This window comes from Gymnodraco acuticeps, unplaced genomic scaffold, assembly GCF_902827175.1.
Source record: "Gymnodraco acuticeps unplaced genomic scaffold, fGymAcu1.1, whole genome shotgun sequence".
Lineage (NCBI taxonomy): Eukaryota > Metazoa > Chordata > Actinopteri > Perciformes > Bathydraconidae > Gymnodraco > Gymnodraco acuticeps.
In genome coordinates, this window is record NW_022990584.1 from 305,781 (window position 1) to 327,638 (window position 21,858).

General features: G+C 41.5%; 2 protein-coding genes and 1 long non-coding RNA gene across 4 annotated transcripts in view; 2 read left to right on the forward strand and 1 right to left on the reverse strand.

The window, feature by feature from the left end:
• Window positions 1-1,509: 1,509 nt before the first annotated feature.
• Window positions 1,510-21,858, reverse strand: part of atad1a (ATPase family AAA domain containing 1a) — a 77,537-nt gene continuing 57,188 nt past the window's right edge. The window contains exon 10 of one of the 2 annotated variants that reach the window (XM_034228402.1): window positions 1,510-3,689. In XM_034228402.1, the coding sequence (XP_034084293.1) occupies window positions 3,566-3,689 (124 nt within the window). In that variant the 3' untranslated portion in view covers window positions 1,510-3,565. The remainder of the gene's footprint in view (window positions 3,690-21,858) is intronic. The other variant, XM_034228403.1, reaches the window with a different exon arrangement.
• Window positions 8,626-11,254, forward strand: LOC117554133 (tripartite motif-containing protein 16-like). Its single transcript, XM_034228398.1, has one exon. It carries the CDS (start codon window positions 8,724-8,726, stop codon window positions 10,374-10,376), a length of 1,653 nt encoding a protein of 550 aa, XP_034084289.1. The 5' UTR covers window positions 8,626-8,723; the 3' UTR covers window positions 10,377-11,254.
• On the forward strand, window positions 12,901-21,794 carry LOC117554138. Its single transcript, XR_004570226.1, has 2 exons — window positions 12,901-13,185; window positions 21,436-21,794. It is a non-coding gene; the product is annotated as an uncharacterized LOC117554138 (long non-coding RNA).

Below are 21,858 nucleotides of genomic sequence, written 5' to 3' on the forward strand. Positions count from 1 at the left end.
GAGAGGACTCTTTAAAGTAGAGACACTACATACTAATATGAACCAGATATTTGTACAGTTATATATATATATGATTTGTTATGAGTTATTACTAAAGTTATCATGTACACTTAACTAATTTGAGAAATGAGTAGGATTGGATATAATAAACATACTTAAACAAGGACAAAGACAAAGTTGAAACTAAGGTAACGTTTTGCTGGTGAAAATAAGAGTAAATACTTTCTTCAGTGTAATTTAATAAATACGCTTCACAGTACATGGTTTACATTCAACAACACACACAGATTTTGGACAGTGACATTTCAATATGGACAATTGCATTAATGAACGACCTGATATTGCATTGAGACTCCTTCCTTCTCTGAGATGTGTAATCTGCAGAAACACATCGTTGGTCTCCAGGGGAACATGTTGACCTTTGAGGAACTGTGATGAAGAGCAACAGATGTGAAAATACCACTGAATGAACAACAAACACAGTTTTGATTTCATTATGTCCCCCTAACGCTATGAAACTTCGTGTGAGCGTTCCATTTCTCCGGCTGTTATCCATCCAAAATATTTTTTATAATCGATTTGAAAGAATCTCCACTGATATATACAGAGCTCTTAATGGTGGCCTCTTATCACCTCTGACTTTCTATCTTTTGATGTGTCTGTCTAATATTTCAAAAGTAAATAATATTGTTATCTAATAATTATTACATATTCAAACGACAGCTGGAGAGACAATATCCCCCTTTAGTTGGTCTATTGTTTTTTTTAAATGTATTTATTCTTTTGGTCTTTCTTACGTTTACTGAGTGGGATCATTTTTTATATATTTTTGTATTTATTACCTTACCTATTCTACATTGTTGTATTCTATGTACTCATATGTCTGATGTACAAATGCTGCATGAGTGCTAACGCTGTGACCTGAATTGAATGTCTTATCGTCTGTAAGTGTTGTCTTGTTGTCATATTGTCGAAGCACTTTGAGCTGCTTTCTGTGTATGAAAAGTGCTCCACAGATAAAGCTTTAACATCATAATAAACAATGTCATTGGGATAATAAATGTGGATTCTGTGAGGGAGATATCGAGACTCTGTAGGGCCTATTTTCTTCCAGCTACACCCTCTGAATGAGATTAGATTAAAGCTGGAGTTCTTCTGAAGGACAACTTTTTTTTTACATAGAATTTGATATTGTTGAGTCAATACTGTATTTACAAATAACAACAAATAGAAGCATGGACTCTAACTATTTGCAACACTACATTATGGAGGAACACACACACACACACACACACACACACACACACACACACCACACACACACACACACACACACACACACATCTTCAGGGGACATTACATTGACTTACATGCATTTCCTGGAGACTTATCCTAACCATAACCAACACATGCCTAACCCTAAACCTAACCAAGTCTTCACCCTAAAATGAATGATTCCCCTCATAGGGACCGCCATTATGTCCCCATAAGGGAGGCGAGTCCCCACACGTGACTATGTAAAAAGATTTAGGTCCCCACAAGTATAGTAATAATAGGACACAACACACACACACACACACACACACACACACACACACACACACACACACACCTTCTGAAGGAGAACTTTTGTTTACATATCATTTGATATTGTTGAGTCAATACTGTATTTACAAATGACAGCAAGTGGAAGCATGGACTCAAACTAGTTGCAACATTACGGAGGAAAACTCCCTTATTTTACTCGTCATTCTTGTCTATGTGTTGCTCAAATAGACTCTTACTCTTTGTTAAAGCATCATTTCGTGTTTCAAGTGTTATTTGATTGATGTAAGCTTTTATTTGAATGTTAATGTACATCACACAACACCATGGATTGAGCCTTAAAGGTTTGTAATTAAATCTTGTACAATACAGTTCCAAATGAAGTGTTTCAGGCTGTTACTCCTGGCAGTGAAGCTGCAGCGCCACCTGGTGGTCGTGCATGGATGATCTTTACAGGATGAGTGAGAGAAAGGTCTGTAAGAGACTCACACACAGATCTAAGAACACATGCTGTGACCATGTGGAGAACAATGAGGCTTTCTATACAGAGAGGAGTGAGAGAAGCATGTCACAACATCGTGGACATGATTGAACGCTTTTCAATTTTAAAGCCACTTCCTTTCAAGCGAGACTCAAAGAAACTGACGGATTAAAACGACTGTGCGTTGCAGTGATGATTGACAGGAAGTCCATTATTAAAAACATTCAAAGTGACAATAAATATGACACTTGAAAAACACTCTTTGTGCCCCAGCACAGATTGAACATTAAGAGGTAACAGCTGTTGTCCTTTTGGGTGGAAAACAATAAGTGCAGACTATTTTCTGTTACAAATCAGCACTGTAAGAGCGTATGACCTTGACATTGGTTAACTTTAGTAGCATTTAAAGTATCCTTAACTCTTTCACATTCACAGCACAATTCCTATAACTCATCTTCTAACAGCTGTAATAATCAGGTTTGTATCATAGTATAGCCATTGATAGCAGAGTAACGATTTATATTGCTGTAACAGCTTATATCCGTGTCTTTATTGTAGCTCGGTTTAGAAGTTCTTCCAACTACAGATTGAAGTTTAAACTCTATTTGACACTAATTGAATGTTTGTTTAGTTATTTGCTTTTGTCTACAGTACCTTTCAGACCTGACTCAAGCTTATATTGTGACTAGGTGGCACACAGATTTTGTATGTCACCTGTAGCCGACTTTGTTCCCTTTTTCTATTGAAACATACGGTGATTTGAAAGCATGACAACATACATGTAACCGTTGTATGTTATAAGACCTGCAAAGAATTGCATTGCTACTGCTTTCTGTTAAATCCTCACACCGGCTAAGTGCATCCTCCATTACATCTAACAAGTCAAGAAGCCATCAAACAAACAATAACACAATGGAAATGATCACGGAGAGCAAAGACTGAAGAATTACAGAGTTCCTGTCAGCTTTCAAAAAACAAAACAGAATCAGTTCAACCAGCAGGAGAGAGCTATCGGAGCCAGTTCAGAAAACAACAGGAAAGTTATTAAAGTTAGATTGGAGTTTCCTGAAAATGAAAAAGCTATTTGTTATTTGGGACGTCATGTGGCTGAGATGCATTACGGACTAATGTCCTACCACACAACAACCTCTGTAGAGAATATAGTGTAATGAGACCCGGGCCAAATACATGATATCTTCCAAAGGACTCCGATTCAAAAGGGATTCAATGCTTTGTTATCAAACACCCACAACATAAGTTGGTAGACAATTGATTTAGAAATCAAACGGTCCAGAGTCACTTAATCCCTTCTGCTAATGATCGGGTGAAATGCATTTTTAAGGACAGCATCTGAAGCCTTATAGTGGTGCAGGAGAGGAGTGAGTAACAGCAGTAACACATGATCACTCCCTCCTACTGTATATCGCAATTTGAGACTAAATTACGTGTTTTTCCGAAGGTAGCAGGGTTGTGCTGAAAGTGAGCGCCTCTGATATTCTGCAGATAAAAGAGGGGCAAGTGTTCCCTGTGTTTCAGAGTTCAGTCCAGCGGTACCTCCAGAGGCAACATGGCTGCCGTGGCCTGCTTGGACTCCTTCATCTTGTCCAGACCGAAGAGGAGGTCCAGCTGGGTGACGGGGCGCAGACGCTCCTCATCCACCGGCCTGAAGAGGACACGGACACACACACACGGACACACAGACATACACACACACACACACGGACACACAGACACACAATTAATTTAGGACACACTAGATGGACACGGTGTCTTTGACATCAAGTAGATTCTGTTTTCTCGGGAAGGTGAGAGCTTCAAGTTTTCAGTTTAGACAATGAACTTTCTGTTTCATATTAACATGCTGCACACACTATGTATACAAACATCATAGGAGAGGACTCTTTAAAGTAGAGACACTACATACTGATATACACCTGAACATCAGCAGGAGAGGACTCTTTAAAGTAGAGACACTACATACTGATATACACCTGAACATCAGCAGGAGAGGACTCTTTAAAGTAGAGACACTACATACTGATATACACCTGAACATCAGCAGGAGAGGACTCTTTAAAGTAGAGACCCTACATACTGATATACACCTGAACATCAGCAGGAGAGGACTCTTTAAAGTAGAGACACTAAATACTGATATACACCTGAACATCAGCAGGAGAGGACTCTTTAAAGTAGAGACACTACATACTGATACACCACCTGAACATCAGCAGGAGAGGACTCTTTAAAGTAGAGACACTACATACTGATATACACCTGAACATCAGCAGGAGAGGACTCTTTAAAGTAGAGACACTAAATACTGATATACACCTGAACATCAGCAGGAGAGGACTCTTTAAAGTAGAGACACTACATACTGATATACACCTGAACATCAGCAGGAGAGGACTCTTTAAAGTAGAGACCCTACATACTGATATACACCTGAACATCAGCAGGAGAGGACTCTTTAAAGTAGAGACACTAAATACTGATATACACCTGAACATCAGCAGGAGAGGACTCTTAAAAGTAGAGACACTACATACTGATATACACCTGAACATCAGCAGGAGAGGACTCTTTAAAGTAGAGACACTACTGATACCAGTGTTTCCCCTATATACAAAAAGCGGCGGCGCTATTATGCAAAATCCTCTTCTTCATGTCTCTTCTACATCAGCATGTGTCCCCTCTTCTTCATGTCTCTTCTTCATCAACATGTGTCCCCTCTTCTTCATGTCTCTTCTACATCAACATGTGTCCCCTCTTCTTCATGTCTCTTCTACATCAACATGTGTCCCCTCTTCTTCATGTCTCTTCTACATCAACATGTGTCCCCTCTTCTTCATGTCTCTTCTACATCAACATGTGTCCCCTCTTCTCCATGTCTCTTCTACATCACATGTGTCCCCTCTTCTTCATGTCTCTTCTACATCAACATGTGTCCCCTCTTCTTCATGTCTCTTCTACATCAACATGTGTCCCCTCTTCTTCATGTCTCTTCTACATCAACATGTGTCCCCTCTTCTTCATGTCTCTTCTACATCAACATGTGTCCCCTCTTCTTCATGTCTCTTCTACATCAACATGTGTCCCCTCTTCTTCATGTCGTCTTCTACATCAACATGTGTCCCCTCTTCTTCATGTCTCTTCTACATCAACATGTGTCCCCTCTTCTTCATGTCTCTTCTACATCAACATGTGTCCCCTCTTCTTCATGTCTCTTCTACATCAACATGTGTCCCCTCTTCTTCATGTCTCTTCTACATCAACATGTGTCCCCCTCTTCTTCATGTCTCTTCTACATCAACATGTGTCCCCTCTTCTTCATGTCTCTTCTACATCAACATGTGTCCCCCTCTTCTTCATGTCTCTTCTACATCAACATGTGTCCCCTCTTCTTCATGTCTCTTCTACATCAACATGTGTCCCCTCTTCTTCATGTCTCTTCTACATCAACATGTGTCCCCTCTTCTTCATGTCTCTTCTACATCAACATGTGTCCCCTCTTCTTCATGTGTCTTCTACATCAACATGTGTCCCCTCTTCTTCATGTCTCTTCTACATCAACATGTGTCCCCCTCTTCTTCATGTCTCTTCTACATCAACATGTGTCCCCTCTTCTTCATGTCTCTTCTACATCAACATGGGTCCCCTCTTCTTCATGTCTCTTCTTCATCAACATGTGTCCCCTCTTCTTCATGTCTCTTCTACATCAACATGTGTCCCCTCTTCTTCATGTCTCTTCTACATCAAACATGTGTCCCCTCTTCTTCATGTCTCTTCTACATCAACATGTGTCCCCTCTTCTTCATGTCTCTTCTACATCAACATGTGTCCCCCTCTTCTTCATGTCTCTTCTACATCAACATGTGTCCCCTCTTCTTCATGTCTCTTCTACATCAACATGTGTCCCCTCTTCTTCATGTCTCTTCTACATCAACATGTGTCCCCCTCTTCTTCATGGTCTCTTCTACATCAACATGTGTCCCCTCTTCTCCTGTCTCTTCTACATCAACATGTGTCCCCTCTTCTTCATGTCTGTTCTATAACATGTCTTCTACATCAACATGTGTCCCCTCTTCTTCATGTCTCTTCTACGATCTTCGATGTTTTGTCTTGTGTAACCATTAGCCAATCACCAACCAAGGTAACCCCCCCCCCCTTATCACCTGAATCTCCTAGAGCACCATTGAGTTCTTTGTAACCAAATCTATATATATAAAATCTGTATACACTTTGCTTTCTGCCCTCCGACTTCCACTCATTTGGTTTGTTTTTCCTGATGTAGAAACCGTCTAATTGTTGAAATAGTAGAATAAATAACAAAATAAAATGTATATGTATGATATAGATATATAAATATGACAGGTATGAATATTTATAGCTATTTATTCTATGAACCCGTTTTCTGGACCTGTTTCACGTCAATCTAAATAAGTATTTCAGCAAACTATTTGATACTCATTTCTTTTGTTGAACACATGGTCTTCTATTTCAATATTTCTATTTCAAGACTTCATGTACTTCGTAGTATTCCAAAAACGACATTTAGCCCACATGTTTGAGCCTCCAGCTGTTTCCTGATGTCCCTTTGAAGCAACGTGCTGACAACTAAAGGTTACACTATGTTCTGCTCCAACAGGGCTTCTATGGTCGCTTAGCAACAACCGAAGCATGGGTTACTCAGATCAGATATTTAGCCTTTTATAAAATATAAGATGATTTTAAAATAAACCAGCCTCTGATGAACTTCCAATATCTCACATACAGTGCTGGAGGACATCTGACTAACTCCAGTGTTTCTGAATGCGAAGCCTCGAACTCAGACCGTTTCATAATTACAAAGCCATTAGAGATCATTTACATTTTAATCTCAAGTAAGTTGCAGGTTATATTTACAATTTTGCATAATTTTAGAACAATTAAAAATAAACTTTACACACTTGTCTATATAATGTTGCATGATTAGTATAATTGGTCTATTATAATGATTAATTCTGTATTTTTTATATTGTGTATTCTATTAATACACACACACATATTTTACTGGATGTTTTTTGTATGCCCTGCTTGTGTGTTTTTTTTATATACTTTCTTTTAAAAAGGTCCCATGGCCATTTCTACTGATCATGATTCCATCGTTGAGGTCTACTAGAATAGATTTACATTGTTCAATGTTCCAAACTCTCATTGGTTTCTCATACAGCCTCTGTATAGTATGTGTATTCACTCTGTCCTAAACGCCTTGTTGGAGCTCCTGACCCCCCCCCCCCCTATGAGCCCACTGTGCTCTGATTGGTCAACCACCGTTACAGCTGAACATCAGTGATTATGTGTTACAATGGTGTTTGTTAGCAACCAGGAAATGACACCAGTAATGACAAACAGATGAGAATGCTGCGTGGGGTCTGGGTGTCGTGTTGGCGGGACGTTGCGGGGCTCGCTGCTGTGAGGAGCGGACAGTGTGAGGATTACCGGTGTAGTTTCCTGGTTGCTGCGTGGGGTCTGCGAGACCTGTGAGTGTGTGTGTGTGTGTGCTCAGGCTGAGTTTTGCTGTCTCAGGCTGAGATATCCGCGGAGCTGCGGTTGAGAAAAGACAAGGCTGACAGAGTGTGTGTGAGTGAGGAGCCGTTACGTCACTATGCCCGTTTACGTAACTTTACTCGGGAAGAAAAAAAAAAGTCCAACGAGGCGTTCTGGGGCAGCACAGACAGGTCTTCTCTGTGTTAGAGTTCTACTCGCTACAGGGTGTACTTTGAGGGTTTGTGACTGCAGACCGTTTACATGCAGAAAAACCTTCATAACAACAAGGGGACGGGTGATAACCGGAAAAGCATGACATGGGACCTTTAACCTTTTAGACTATTTTATAATACAAATAAAATAAAATGTATTCGTATTAATTTATACTATTAATAATAAGATATATATTTTTTGTTTTAATTGTGTTTACTGTTTACCTTTTTTAATTAATTAATTTTAAATCTATTGTATTTAATTGTAGTATATTCCTAACTCATGAGTAATGTCTGTTATTGTGCTATTATCTGTTATTATTTTTGTTATATTTATTTTATTATATTATTTTTGTTATATGTATTATCTGTTATTCTTTTTGTTGTCACAGGAGTGACAACAAAAAGAATCCCACACATGTTACACAAGTACATCTAATCTGATCTAAACTAATAACTAATTATAACATCTCACTAAAAAATAAATACAATGCTTCACATAAAGCGACTTTAATTGAAATGTCAGGTTAAGAGAACATCAGTCCATAAGATGCCATCAGTTTTAAAACTAATGAAGCTCAGCGCGAGTTCAACCAGGAAGACCGTCTTTACTCATTCCTTTACTATTTCCATGTTACTCTCTCTCGCCTCTCAATAAGTGATCGGGGGCGTCACTCCCCAGCTTAGCCAATCACTTCGCTCTATTCTCACAAGCCTATCATAGCGCTCCCTCTTCTTCCTGCTCTCAGACACAGCCAGCTCCACTCTGTACTTCCTGGTTCCTCCCCTTCAGATCCACACTGAGGAGGAGGGGAGGAACCAACATGTGGGCAAAGCACAAGAGCTGATAAGCCACATTCACTGCACACACACATGCTGTTCAGATAACCAGTCACACTAGTTTCAGCTCTCAGGAAGTGAAACTCACACACTCGCTGCTACTGAGAGGTGAAATGGCGCAGAAAGGAGTTCAGCTGGACCGGGAAACCTTCTCTTGTTCCATCTGTCTGGATCTACTGAAGGATCCGGTGACTATTCCCTGTGGACACAGCTACTGCATGAAGTGTATTACACAGCACTGGGATGGAGAGCTAATCCACAGCTGCCCTCAGTGCAGGCAGAGCTTCACACCGAGGCCTGTCCTGCTGAAAAGCACCATGTTAGCAGCTTTAGTGGAGGAGCTGAAGAAGACTGGACCTCCAGCTGCTCCTGCTGATCTCTGCTATGCTGGAGCTGGAGATGTGGCCTGTGATGTCTGCACTGGGAGGAAGCTGAGAGCCTGTAAGTCCTGCCTCGTGTGTCTGGCCTCTTACTGTGACCAACACCTCCAGCCTCATTATGAATCACCTGTCTTTAAAAAGCACAAGCTGGTGGAGCCCTCCAAGAAGCTCCAGGAGAACATCTGCTCTCGTCACGACGAGGTGAAGAAGCTGTTCTGCCGCACTGATCAGCAGAGTATCTGTTATCTCTGCTCTGTGGACGAACACAAAGGCCACGACACGGTGTCAGCTGCAGCAGAGAGGACTGAGAGGCAGAGAGAGCTGGAGGGGAGTCGACTAAACATCCAGCAGAGGATCCAGGACGGAGAGAAGGAAGTGAAGCTGCTTCAGCAGGAGGTGGAGGCCGTCAACGGCTCTGCTGATAAAGCAGTGGAGGACAGTGAGAAGACGTTCACTGAGCTGATCCGTCTCATGGAGAAGAGAAGCTCTGATGTGAAGCAGCAGCTCAGATCCCAGCAGAAGAGAGAAGTGAGTCGAGTCAGAGAGCTCCAGGAGAAGCTGGAGCAGGAGATGGCTGAGCTGAAGAGGAGAGACGCTGAGCTGAAGCTGCTGTCTCACACAGAGGATCACAACCAGTTTCTGCTCAGCTACCCCTCACTGCCAGCCCTCAGTGAAGCTACACACTCCTCCAGCATCAACATCCGTCCTCTGAGCTACTTTGAGGACGTGACGGCGGCCCTGTCAGCAGTCAGAGACAAACTACAGGACGTCCTGAGAGAGGAATGGACAAACGTCTCACCGACTGAAGTGGAGGTTTTACTGTCAGCAGCAGAGCCCACCACCAGAGCTGGGTTCTTAACATATTCACAGGAGATCACTCTGGATCCAAACACAGCAGAAACACAGCTGTTATTATGTGAGGGGAGCAGAAAAGCAACATACATGAAACAAAAACAGTCTTATTCTCGTCACCCAGACAGATTCACTTATTGTCCTCAGGTCCTGAGTAGAGAGAGTCTGACAGGACGTTGTTACTGGGAGGTGGAGTGGAGAGGGAGAGGAGTTGATGTAGCAGTCTCATACAAGAATATCAGCAGAGCAGGGGATGAAAGTATATTTGGATTCAATGACAAATCTTGGTCCTTAGAGTGTGACCAAAACAGATATTCATTTGATCACAACAGTATCCGCAATCCCGTCTCAGGTCCTCTGTCCTCCAGAGTAGGAGTGTACCTGGATCACAGAGCAGGTGTTCTGTCCTTCTACAGCGTCTCTGAAACCATGACTCTCCTCCACAGAGTCCAGACCACGTTCACTCAGCCGCTACATGCTGGAGTTTGGCTTTATGATTATGGAGCCACTGCTGAGTTTTGTAAACTCAAATAGCCTGAAGTCCTTGGAGGAACTCTTCTACTTCTTAAACTCACCGTGTCCTTCAGAGCTGATTGTCCATGTCTTCACTGCAGAGATCAGCTGTCAATCAAACATGATGGGCGGGGCTTCAACATCTTCTCACGAGTTGTTCTGTAGATGTTGGACTTTCTTCCGGCTCCTTCCTGTGTCTGCCATGGAGGCTGTCACTGCTCAGGAGGATCCTTGTTCACCTGAACTGATGTGTAAACTTTGCTCTAAATATGTGTTGGATATTTCTTTTGATTCTTGTTGTTGTTTCTCTTGTAGTGCACGAGTCTTCAGAGAGAAAGCAGCACAGCTTCTTTTATTCTCCACATTTTATTCTGGTTCTAAAACAACAGAGACATTTATAATCACATGTATTATTCTGACAGATTAAATGTTATTGTTGCCCAAATTAACAAACACATGAGTTCAGATGGTTATCACACTTATTTCATCATCACATGTTTATTTAAAATGATATTACTTGCTGTCATGATCATAATCAAAAAGTACATCATTTATTATTCTGCTGTAAATAGCTGAGAGTCTTTGCTCGGGAAATACATGGTATAATATTACAGTTATTGTTTTACAGACTAGTTGTTGTTGTTGTTGTTGTTGTTGTTGTTGTTGTTGTTGTCCAAATAGAAAGTGGGTACTCTGATGTTTTTTAGAACATAACTCATCATGATATTAATCAATAAGTAAATCATGTCTGGTTCTGTTTGAAACAGCTGAGATGAAACACATCATGGTGGAGAAAGAGAAACTGATCATGAAATCATTGAACACACTTTACTGATGGGATGTGTGATCAAAGGAAATGTTTGGATCATTAATAAAGGTTTGTCTTTCAAAAACAAAAACAGGATGTTCTTCTTGTGTTATGTCCAAGGTGCTACGAAGCTGATGGAGAACATGTGGAAGTGATCTGAGACTAAATGAAGCTCAGCGCGAGTTCAACCAGGAAGGCCGTCTTTACTCTTCATTCACTATCTCCATGTCTCTCCTCTCTCTAGTCAGGGTTGGGAGGTTACTTTGTAAATGTAATCAGTTACTGAATACATGCTCTGAAAGTCATCAGAATACAGTTACGTGTCTTAAAAAAGTATCAGATTACTTTTGGAATACTTTCTTTTTCCATAACAGATGGGTATGTTTTGGTGAACAGGAGACACGTATGTTACTGTTTTAATGGCTTATCAAGAACTCAAACACGACATCTTGGTGTCATTCTGGACAGCTCTCTCATCTGCACCCCACATCAAACACATCACCCGGACTGCATTCTTTGTACTGTCTTAAAACCTTTCCTTAGAATATGTTATGAATTGTAAGGTGTCCTTGGGTGCTTTGAAAGGCGCCCCTAAATAGAATGAATTATCATTATTATTTATTATTATGATCTGAAACGATGTAATAACTTTTAAAACTGTTTCCAGTCACTTGCCCCATGCATTCAGCAGCAGCAGGCCATTCACTTTGATTCCGTTATAAATGTCATCATTTCGACAATAAAGAAATGCTACATAAACGTTATCTTGCACATTTTATCTAACCATCTCCGTTTCTAACTTTCAATATATTTTAAAAGAGATCTCTCTCTCATCTGCGTGCGGGGGCGGGGCCTCACAGACACGCTGCATCTCTCTCTCGCTCACAGACATGCTGCAGCGCTGTGCAGTGTGCACACAGCTCTGCCGGTAATGAATATTACATTTTGTGAGGAAACTTTTCCACCAATAATTCCAATAAGTATTCCAAAATGTATTGTTAGAAATTAAAATCAATGTTTTGATGGCATAATGTACCTTAAATGTACCTTCAGTTTAAATGCTGTTTTATACTGAAAAACCAGAAAATTATTGTGCACAACCAGATAAGCTTTTATTCTGAAAATCCTTCATCTCCGGTTAGCATGTGGCTAGTTTACCATTTCTTATAAAGGTTAATTTAGTAGCGAAATGACATGGAGTGATGCACACCGAAACCTACTGATTTTAACACTGCAACTATAGAAGTATTATTATTGCTGAATATTGAATAAAGTTATTGTTTACAGACGTGGGTAAGATGTGACAACATCCGGAATGACCAGAAACCAAACCAGCCGTGAAGTATTTTCTGTATTTTTTAGAATATTAACTACAACGTTTAGAATGTGTTAAAGGAAAAGTGATGAAAGACAATATGAGGAGAAGAGTCGTGTTTAAGTATATATTGAATGTACAATGCCTGAATCCTCTGTTTAAACGTAACAACGGACATTAAGATGTGGAGGGCCGGCCCGCAGGGAGGAGCCTACAGAAGCTATATAAGAGCAGCACCTGAGCGGTTCGGCCTCTTTTCTCTGCTAGCGAGGGCCAGAGACAGCTGCTTTTCTGTCGGACAATATCCTGTTTGTGACTGTACCACGCCTTTTTATTAATTAAAGTACCAATTTGAAAACATCTCAGAGACTCCATTTAGTCTCCTTTTTAAACTTCTCTTTCCTGGACGCGAGAATAACCATCACAGTTAACAATTGGTGACCCTGACGTGATTCTCGTTGGACAGAAGAGACTACACAACCAGCTGTTTTCCGGAGACGTGGCACCCGTTCGACACAACGAGCTCGAATACTTGGTAAGAGGAAACCTGTTAAATCAAATTCTTCATAGTTTATGCAGTACAAAATAGGTTTGTGTTGGACGGAGGCCAGCGGATCCTGAAAATAGCTGTGCATTTAATGTTAAAACAACCAAATTTATAACAATAAGAATTCCATAACACGTGGCGTTGCATTTTCGCAAGCAGGGTGAGTTCACACTTCCTTTGTTCCCTAATTTAACCCTGCATGCTATTAATTTGTGTGTGTGTAGTATTTTAAAATATAAATGTGTGAGGCCATTGTACTTTGGGTAGGTGTCTTGTTGTGTTTTCATGTAGGTGTCCCTTGTTACGTCAGTAGTTAAATTAGCCTATGACGTAAGGATATATAAGTCCATTTAACGATTATTGTTAAGATCTGTGGGACATAGCGAATTGATTAAGGATCAAGTAATTGAAAACCAACAAGGCATAGCGAATCAACTTAGGGTTGAGTAACTGAAGACAGTGCTAGTCGAAAACAGTTGAGAACTGTTTTAAAAAAGTCCTTTTGAGGAAAGGCTTGATTAAGGTGTAAGCTTTATCAGTGGTCATAACTGTTCTAGTTTCAACCAAGATATTGCGGGTGGAATACGAGATGTGGAGTTACAACAGCATTACGTTAAATTGACGACGGTCATTTAATGGTCGCTGATAAGTTACCATAATACTCCCACCTAGCGTGTCGAAATGGCAGCAGTTGACCAATAGTGGACTATAAAGTCAAATAATACGTAGATAGGTTTATAGCTTATGCGTAAGGGTTCCTAACTTTAAGTGATGATATCAATAAGATAAAGCCCATTTTTTCATAGTAAACTAGATAGAAATGTTATTTTAAACTGCAGTGTTGTTTTGTGTTCAATTTTCTTGACAAGATTACACCCCGCCATTATTTAAACTCCCCAGTGAGAGCCACGAGGTGTTTTCAAATCCCTTTGTTCTTCAGGTCAAAGGTTGGAAAATCAGTTGCCATCTTGTCTTGTCCTCATGCTGAAGCCACACGGCAGTCGCCATTTCGTGAAATGCTAATTGAAAGTACTCTGTTTGTTTTGACACACAGTCCCACTCACATGAGGCTAGGCACTCCATATTGAGAAGGACAAATCATATTTCTTGGCAGAGTTGGAACTATAAAATAGACAGGTTATCTTACCGTGGGAAGTTTGGTATTTGTAGGAGTCTGGATTTGAGATATTCTTGTTGGCAAGTGTGTATTGGCGGTTTATTTGAGACATTCTTGTTGGCAAGTGTGTATTGGCGGTTTATTTGAGATATTCTTGTTTGCAAGTGTGTTTTGGCGGTTATGTGCTGTGTTGTTTAACCATATTCAAATGTTCTTCCCATTTTTAAGGAAATAAGCTTCTTCTTGTTAAAAAGAGGTCAGTTTTGCAACAGCTATCCCTAGTGGATTGACCTGGAAATTACAACAGCGCACTCTGCTGGTAATACAGAATTATTACAAAGATACTATAAGATTTTGAAGTTTAATTTTGAGTGTTATTAATGAACACATTCGCCAGGACATAATTACAGAGTGGTTTCTAATTAAGATATGAGAAACTTTACATCATAGACTTTCAAACTAGACTGTAGAATATTCAAACACCAATTGATTAAATCGAACACAAATTATGACATTTATCTAGTTCCATACATTTCAGTATGCACTGTACACAGTAGATTTAGATTTTCACAAGACTTCGATTTTCATATCTCAAAGTCAAAACGATACACTGTACAATTTTTATTTTAACATTTCAGATTTTAAATTTTTTGCATAATTTCTTATCTTTTAATTTAATTTATTAATATTTAAAAAAAAAAAAAAAAAACATCTAAAATCAAAAAAAAAAAATATATATTCTAAAAAAAAAATTAAAAAAAAACCCTACCCAGATTTAAAGTTAAGTTCGGATGACATAGGATATTATTTATCAGGAACGAAGGTGCTAGTCGGAGGATTACTGTTTCAATCTTTGATAACTTATTAATATTCATTCGAATAGTTAGAGAACATGTCACCAAAAGAAACTAAATTGAGGTTAGACGCAGAGCCAGGCACAACTGCAGATATCAAGGAAAGGGTAAAAATCAGATCAGATGCTACAACAGTTCCAAAACTTAGACAGAAGACATGGAACCAAGCTGAGAAACTGTGGGAACAGTGGCAAACGAGAGGACTGTTTCCAGCAGATGATCAGCCTGGACCAACGAAAGCCCATAGAAAAGCTGTAATAGACCATGAGAATGGAGAATATCTGCGAGAGCAACAAGCATGGATCAAAGCCGGACAACCCTCTTGGTATGGATCTGCAAATATTGCTATGAACAAAGCAGAGATAAGAAAAACACAAGTTACAGTTCTGATGCTCCATTTAAAGTATACTGTTAATGAGACGGCAAACATGTACGTCGTTCAAAGAGAAAATCCGCTAGAGAAGGAACATACAACGGGAAAAATAGAAGAAGTTCCAGTAATCCATACTCCAAAGCTCTATCCAGACCTGCCTCAGAAACCTCCTCCTTACATGACAGAACCAGAACTTTTCTCTCAAACCGCGATACAAGCCCCAACTTTTAATATTGCAGGAGGAATATTGAATTTGGACGAAGTCCCCACAGAGAGAAGTGTCAAAGAATTGGACTTTGAAGTAAGAATGCTAAACAGTAAATCTGACCAGCTGCGGGAGAGTTTTGAACACGACATGCAAGAATTGAGGGACATGACTAGAGATCACCATGTTCAGCGAAACATGCTACGAACACCCATGTCATTCCAGCCCAACAAGAAACCTCCCGTTGCTGAGGCATTACCAACCACAGGTTCAGACACGGCGATTTTCTCTCTACTACCAACAACAGCAGAAAAGGAGGCACAGGAAATGTTCAGAGAGCAACAGGAACACAAACAAGCTACAGAAGAAAAACGAAAGGAGGAGGCGTATAATGATATGATGACAGAAAGAAGGGCAGAAGATGATTCAGGAACGTCAGGTGCAAAGACGACAAAAAGTGGAAGGATACCAGGAGATGTTGGCAGCAAGACAAAACAAACACAGACGGGACAAAGAAAGGGAAGAAAGAAAACAACAAACGACAAATAATTGGGGACAATCACAAACAACACGCCGAACAAACTACTCTCCTGACAATTCCAAAGGACAGGGAGATGAAGAAGACGATGGCACACAGTCTGAAACCAGTCGACACTTCCCATACCATGAACAATCAAATCAGCAACGAAATTTTGCATCTCCTCCTGAGAATACTAGTAGCGATGAAAACGAGCAACATTCCCCTGGGACATGCCCCAAAACCAGAAGAACCAAGACAGCTCGAAGAACCAAGACTGGTGCACACACCTCCATGCCATTGATAGCGGTTGGAAGAGGACTTGAATACCAACCATGGACTCACAGGGACATGGAAACATTAGTGGCAAAACTACCTCCACTCACCCAAGGAGGTCAGAGGTGGGTGAATGATCTGGAGAAATACACAGTCCAAGACCACCTGTGCTTGGGAGATACGAGGGCACTGCTTGGACGGATAGAAGGAAGACTAGAGGCAAGAGCAGTGGATTCCAAGGCCAAATGCACCAACTCTCCAGATGATATTTCCTTCAACAAAATCAGGACGAGCTATTGGGCTGCCATTCGTCACATTTACCCAACAACACGCAGTTTACATGCCCTCAACAGCCTGAGAAAAGAACCTGGGGAAGACATGCATGCTTTCCTCAAGAGATGTGAAGGAGTGTGGGAGGACTGCACTGGAGAACGACATGACACCTCACCGGCTGTCATAATGCTGTGGAAGAACGCAGTCATCAAAGCCCTTCCCAAATCAGTGCAGGCACGCCTGGGAGATGTGGTGGGATTGGAAGCTAAACTCCCAGAAGAATGGAGACTAAATCTCATCCACCACGACATCAAATACCAGGAAATAAAGGTGGAAGACGATGAAGAAACAAAGAAACTGGCAAAAAGACTTTTGAAGATGCAGGTAGCTGAGAGAGATACTGAAGCCACTATGAACAAGAAATTGACAAGGCAGATGCCAGCTGTAACAGAAATGGTCATACTAGCAGAGAAAGGAGGGCAGACGCCTCAAACAGTTCCAACTCAGATAGTGCCAGAAAATCAGATCCAGAACCAACAAAGAGGTAGAGGAGGTTTCCGAGGAAAAGGCAGAGGAAAAGGTTTCCGGTTTGAGGGATGCTACATATGCAGTCAGCTGGGCCATTGGGCCAAAGATTGTCCAAATCAACAAACACAAAACCCACCACAAGCCTTACAATACAATCCTATACTATTTCAACAGCCTCAGACGCAACAGTATTATCCCCAGGTACAGCAACCACCTGTGTATACCCCTGTGCAACTACAGCCACAAACACCCACGTACATGCCTACACAGTATCAACAAAGGGGAGGACCCGGTGGAGGCAGAGGATTCCAGGGACAACCAGGAGGAGGAGGGGTGCCAAACATGAACCAAATGCCTCTGACAGCTTGGAGTGATCCATATGTATGAGGAGGCCCAGAGGATCCAATCACAGGTGACGCAATTCCAGCCCAAGATGAACCAATGGTCACCTGTGAGATTGAGGGAGAGAAGGTGGAAATGATGGTGGACACAGGAGCCACAGCTTCCTGTTTGACAAGATTGAAAGGAAAACCACCACCTCTCTCAAATCACACCCTCAAAACAGTTGGATACTCGGGAAAAATTGATGTACAGAAATATACATTACCATTGGTCACGAAAATTGGGAAGCAACTCCTGCAACATCCTTTCCTCTATGCACCAAACTGTCCCATAAATCTGATGGGAAGAGACCTGCTCGTAAAAACAGGAGCGAGAATTCTATGCACACCAGATGGGCTGATTATCCAATTTCCAGGCCAGATACCACTCTACCAGACGTACGACGGACAGCAGAGAATCATGATGATGGCAGCAAATCCAGAAAACGACGAAGAAAATGACACGACCACGGTGTACTGGAGCCGCCTGAGCACCACTGAAATCGATACTCCACAAGTCCAAAGAACTTACATGGACTGGAAGCCATGGATAAACACATTGGGACCCTATGGGCCCCCCCAAGATCCTCTACATTGTACGTACAATTATCTAAGACGACCAGATGAAGAATATCAAGACGCTTGGATGGAAGATAAAGAGGGGAAGACAGAAGATTTGACTGTAGCAGACATCTACGTCGGACCGCAGGGTGTAGCAGCGGCGGTAAAACTCACAACAGAACAAAAACAATGGTACAATTTATCTGAAGAAGCTGTTCCTCATGTCACACTCGCCATGACCATAGGAGCTGAGTCCAGATCATTGGGTCCAATGATAAAGACTGCATTGAACACAGAATGGTTGGCAACAGAATCACCTTTTCTGTGGCGATCAACAGACCAGACGATGTGGAGGATTGGAAACAATAGCCAGGAACAAGGGCTATTGGAGAAGCAAGAATTGGACAGAGATCATGGACGAGAACACACAAACCATCCGGACACAGAGGAAATGCTGATGCAGGTGCCTACACATCTTTGGACCACTGGAGACTATGATGTAGGATTAGTGAATCATGAGGTCTCAGTGGAGCTGGTGGAAAATTACAAACCATGTTGGCGCCCGCAATACAAATTGAAGCAAGAACAAATAGATGGGATAGGAAACACCATTCAAGGATTGTTGCAAGCTGGAGTAATCAGACACACCGGCTCAAATTGGAATACTCCCATCTTACCAGTACCAAAAGCTGGAAACAAGGGATGGAGAATGGTCCATGATCTAAGAGAAGTCAACAATGTCACTAAAACTGCAAATATTCCTGTTCCCGATCCACATGTAGCATTACAAAATCTTAATCCAGGTCACAAATATTTCACAGTGATAGATCTAGCTAATGCATTCTTTTGCTTACCATTAGATCCAAAGGTTCAGGATATATTTGCTTTTACCTACCAAAGGCAGCGATACACTTACAATCGGATGCCACAGGGTTACAAAGATAGTCCAGGATTATTTAACCGTGCTCTGAAACAAGACCTCAGTGCATTGCAACTACCGGAGGGAGTGACTCTGATACAGTATGTTGATGATTTACTTCTAGCCGGGCCAGATGCAGCAACATGTCTGGCCGTGACACAAAAATTGCTACTCCTACTGGCCAATGTGGGCTACAAAGTGAAGAAAGAAAAAAACACAGATCGCAAGGAGAACAGTTACATTCCTGGGAAGGATGATTTCCTCGAACAGTCTAACTCTGACACCAGCACAACGGTCTTCCATCCTCTCCCAACCAAAACCCAAAACAGTGCAACAAATGCTTGCGTTCCTGGGCCTGACAGGTTACAGCAGGACGTACATACCTGACTATGTGGATTTGACACAACCACTGAGACACATAATTGCAGAAGCAGGAAACAGAAATCTCAAAGCTACTCTTGAGTGGACAACGTTGGCCGAAGAAGCTTTCACGAAGACGAAGCAAGCCCTGAGTCAAGCGGCACACCTTTCCACTCCTGATTATGACGATGATTTTTGCCTTGATGTTTCTGAATCAGGTGGAATAGTCAACGGGGTCCTGTTTCAGAAAAAAGGGGGAGTGAGACAGGTACTGATGTACCATAGCTCAAAGTTAGACAATATAGAACTAGGCCAGACAGGATGTGCAAGACATCTAGCTGCACTAGCAAAAGTCATTGAGAAAACTGCACATGTGGTAATGTGCCACCCATTGAAAGTCAACACAGCCCATGGAGTAGTAGCATTTATAAATTCACAAGCATTCACATTTTCCCCAATCAGGAAAATCAAGATTCAGACCAGTCTGTTGAAACCACATATAACATACCAAGCTGATTTAACAAACATGTCTACAGGACTGAGCACTGAAGAGCACACACCCCATGACTGTCAGTTCGTCTCCCAAAAGGATCTCAAGATAAGATCAGATTTGGAAACAGATCCTTTGGACCAACCAGACCTCACTCTCTACAGTGACGGCTGCTGTTACAAGGGAGACAACGGGAATGTGGCCTCCTATGCCGTAGTCCAGCAGGAGGGAGAAAATATACAGACATTGGAAGCAGAAATCATCTCCCAACCTGCTTCGGCCCAACTGGCAGAAGTAGTGGCACTCACCAAAGCCTTGGAGCATGCAAAGGGACAGCGAGTCAACATCTACACAGATTCAGCGTATGCCTATGGAGCAGTGCATATAGACGGACCACAGTGGATCAGAAGAGGGTTCCTAACATCTGCTAAGACACCAGTAAAACATGCTGAAGCGCTAAAACTCCTGCTAACATCTTTGCTGTTGCCAGCACAAGTGGCAGTAATGAAATGCAAAGGACATCAAACATTGAACAATGCAATATCCAGAGGAAACGATGCAGCAGACAAGGCAGCAAAGAAAGCAGGAGGGTACAGCAAGCAAATATGTACAAAGGCCAATACTCAAGAGGAGTTAACCACCGAACACATCAAAGATATGCAGAAATATGCTGGAGTGTATGAACAGAATCAATGGAGTCAGAAAGGAGCAAAGGAAGTAGATGGCCTGTGGAGAGCCCACGACGGACGTTTAGTCGCACCTGCAAAATTATGCCACTTGCTAATAGAACAATCACATGGTCCCACTCATGTAGGCAAAGCAAGAACAACAAAAGACATTGAACAACAGTGGTGGCATCCTTACATGAAGGACATGGTTGAGAATTTCGTAAACGACTGTGACACGTGCAATGCATTCAATGTAAAAAAGCCATACAAGTGCCCAATGGGAAGATATCCAGTCCCAGAAGCCCCATTCAAAGACATTTGTATTGATTATACAGACATGGGAGCAGACAATGTAGTCAGAGGGTTTAGATATATGTTAGTAATGATTGATCGTTATACGAGATGGATTGAAGCCATTCCTTGTAAAAAAGAAGATGCAAAGACAGTCATTAAATGGCTCAAAACAGAACTCGTACCCCGTTATGGAGTGCCAAGGATAATAAGATCAGACAATGGTTCACATTTTACAAGCAAACACTTGGAGGAAGTTGAGTTATATTTTGGTATAATTCATAAGTTTGGGTCAGTATACCACCCACAATCTCAGGGCATAGTAGAAAGAGCAAATCGAACATTAAAAGGGAAAATAGCAAAAGTCATTTTTGGCACAAACATGAAATGGGTAGATGCTTTGCCTCTGGCACTCATGTCAATGAGATCTTCTGAGGGTGCTAAAACACATCTTTCACCCCATGAGTTGTTAACTGGTCGGCCAATGCCTGGGCCTCCTAGAGAAGGAGGGACTGGCCCAGTTTTAGACATCAGACAAATAGAAGTGGATGAATATGTCAGGGCTCTGAGTAATATTATCCAAGTCTTGTCTACACAGGTTCAGAGAACTGCAGAGACACCAGACGAGACACCAGAAGAGACTCCTGTACGGCCGGGTGATTGGGTGAGGTTGAAAGTTCACAAAAGAAAGTGGGCTGAACCCAGGTGGACGGGGCCGTGGGAAGTTGTTGAAAGAACTTCACACGCTCTCCGGATAAAAGGTAAAAAAGGAGCAAATTGGCACCACCTGACACATTGTCGCCCTGCACAGGCACCTTCCAGAAAGCTCTTGGAAGTTAGGACTGATTTGGCAGAGCTGGAACAAAACGATGAATAAAAAATCAAAACAAGAGATATTAAGATAGAAACAGCTCAAAAGACGAATTGTCTTTAGGTTTTAGAGATTGGATACTAAAACGGAATACCCATTCTTGTTTTACATCTGAAACCCATTTATTCTATCAGTCCAATATTTTTGTTT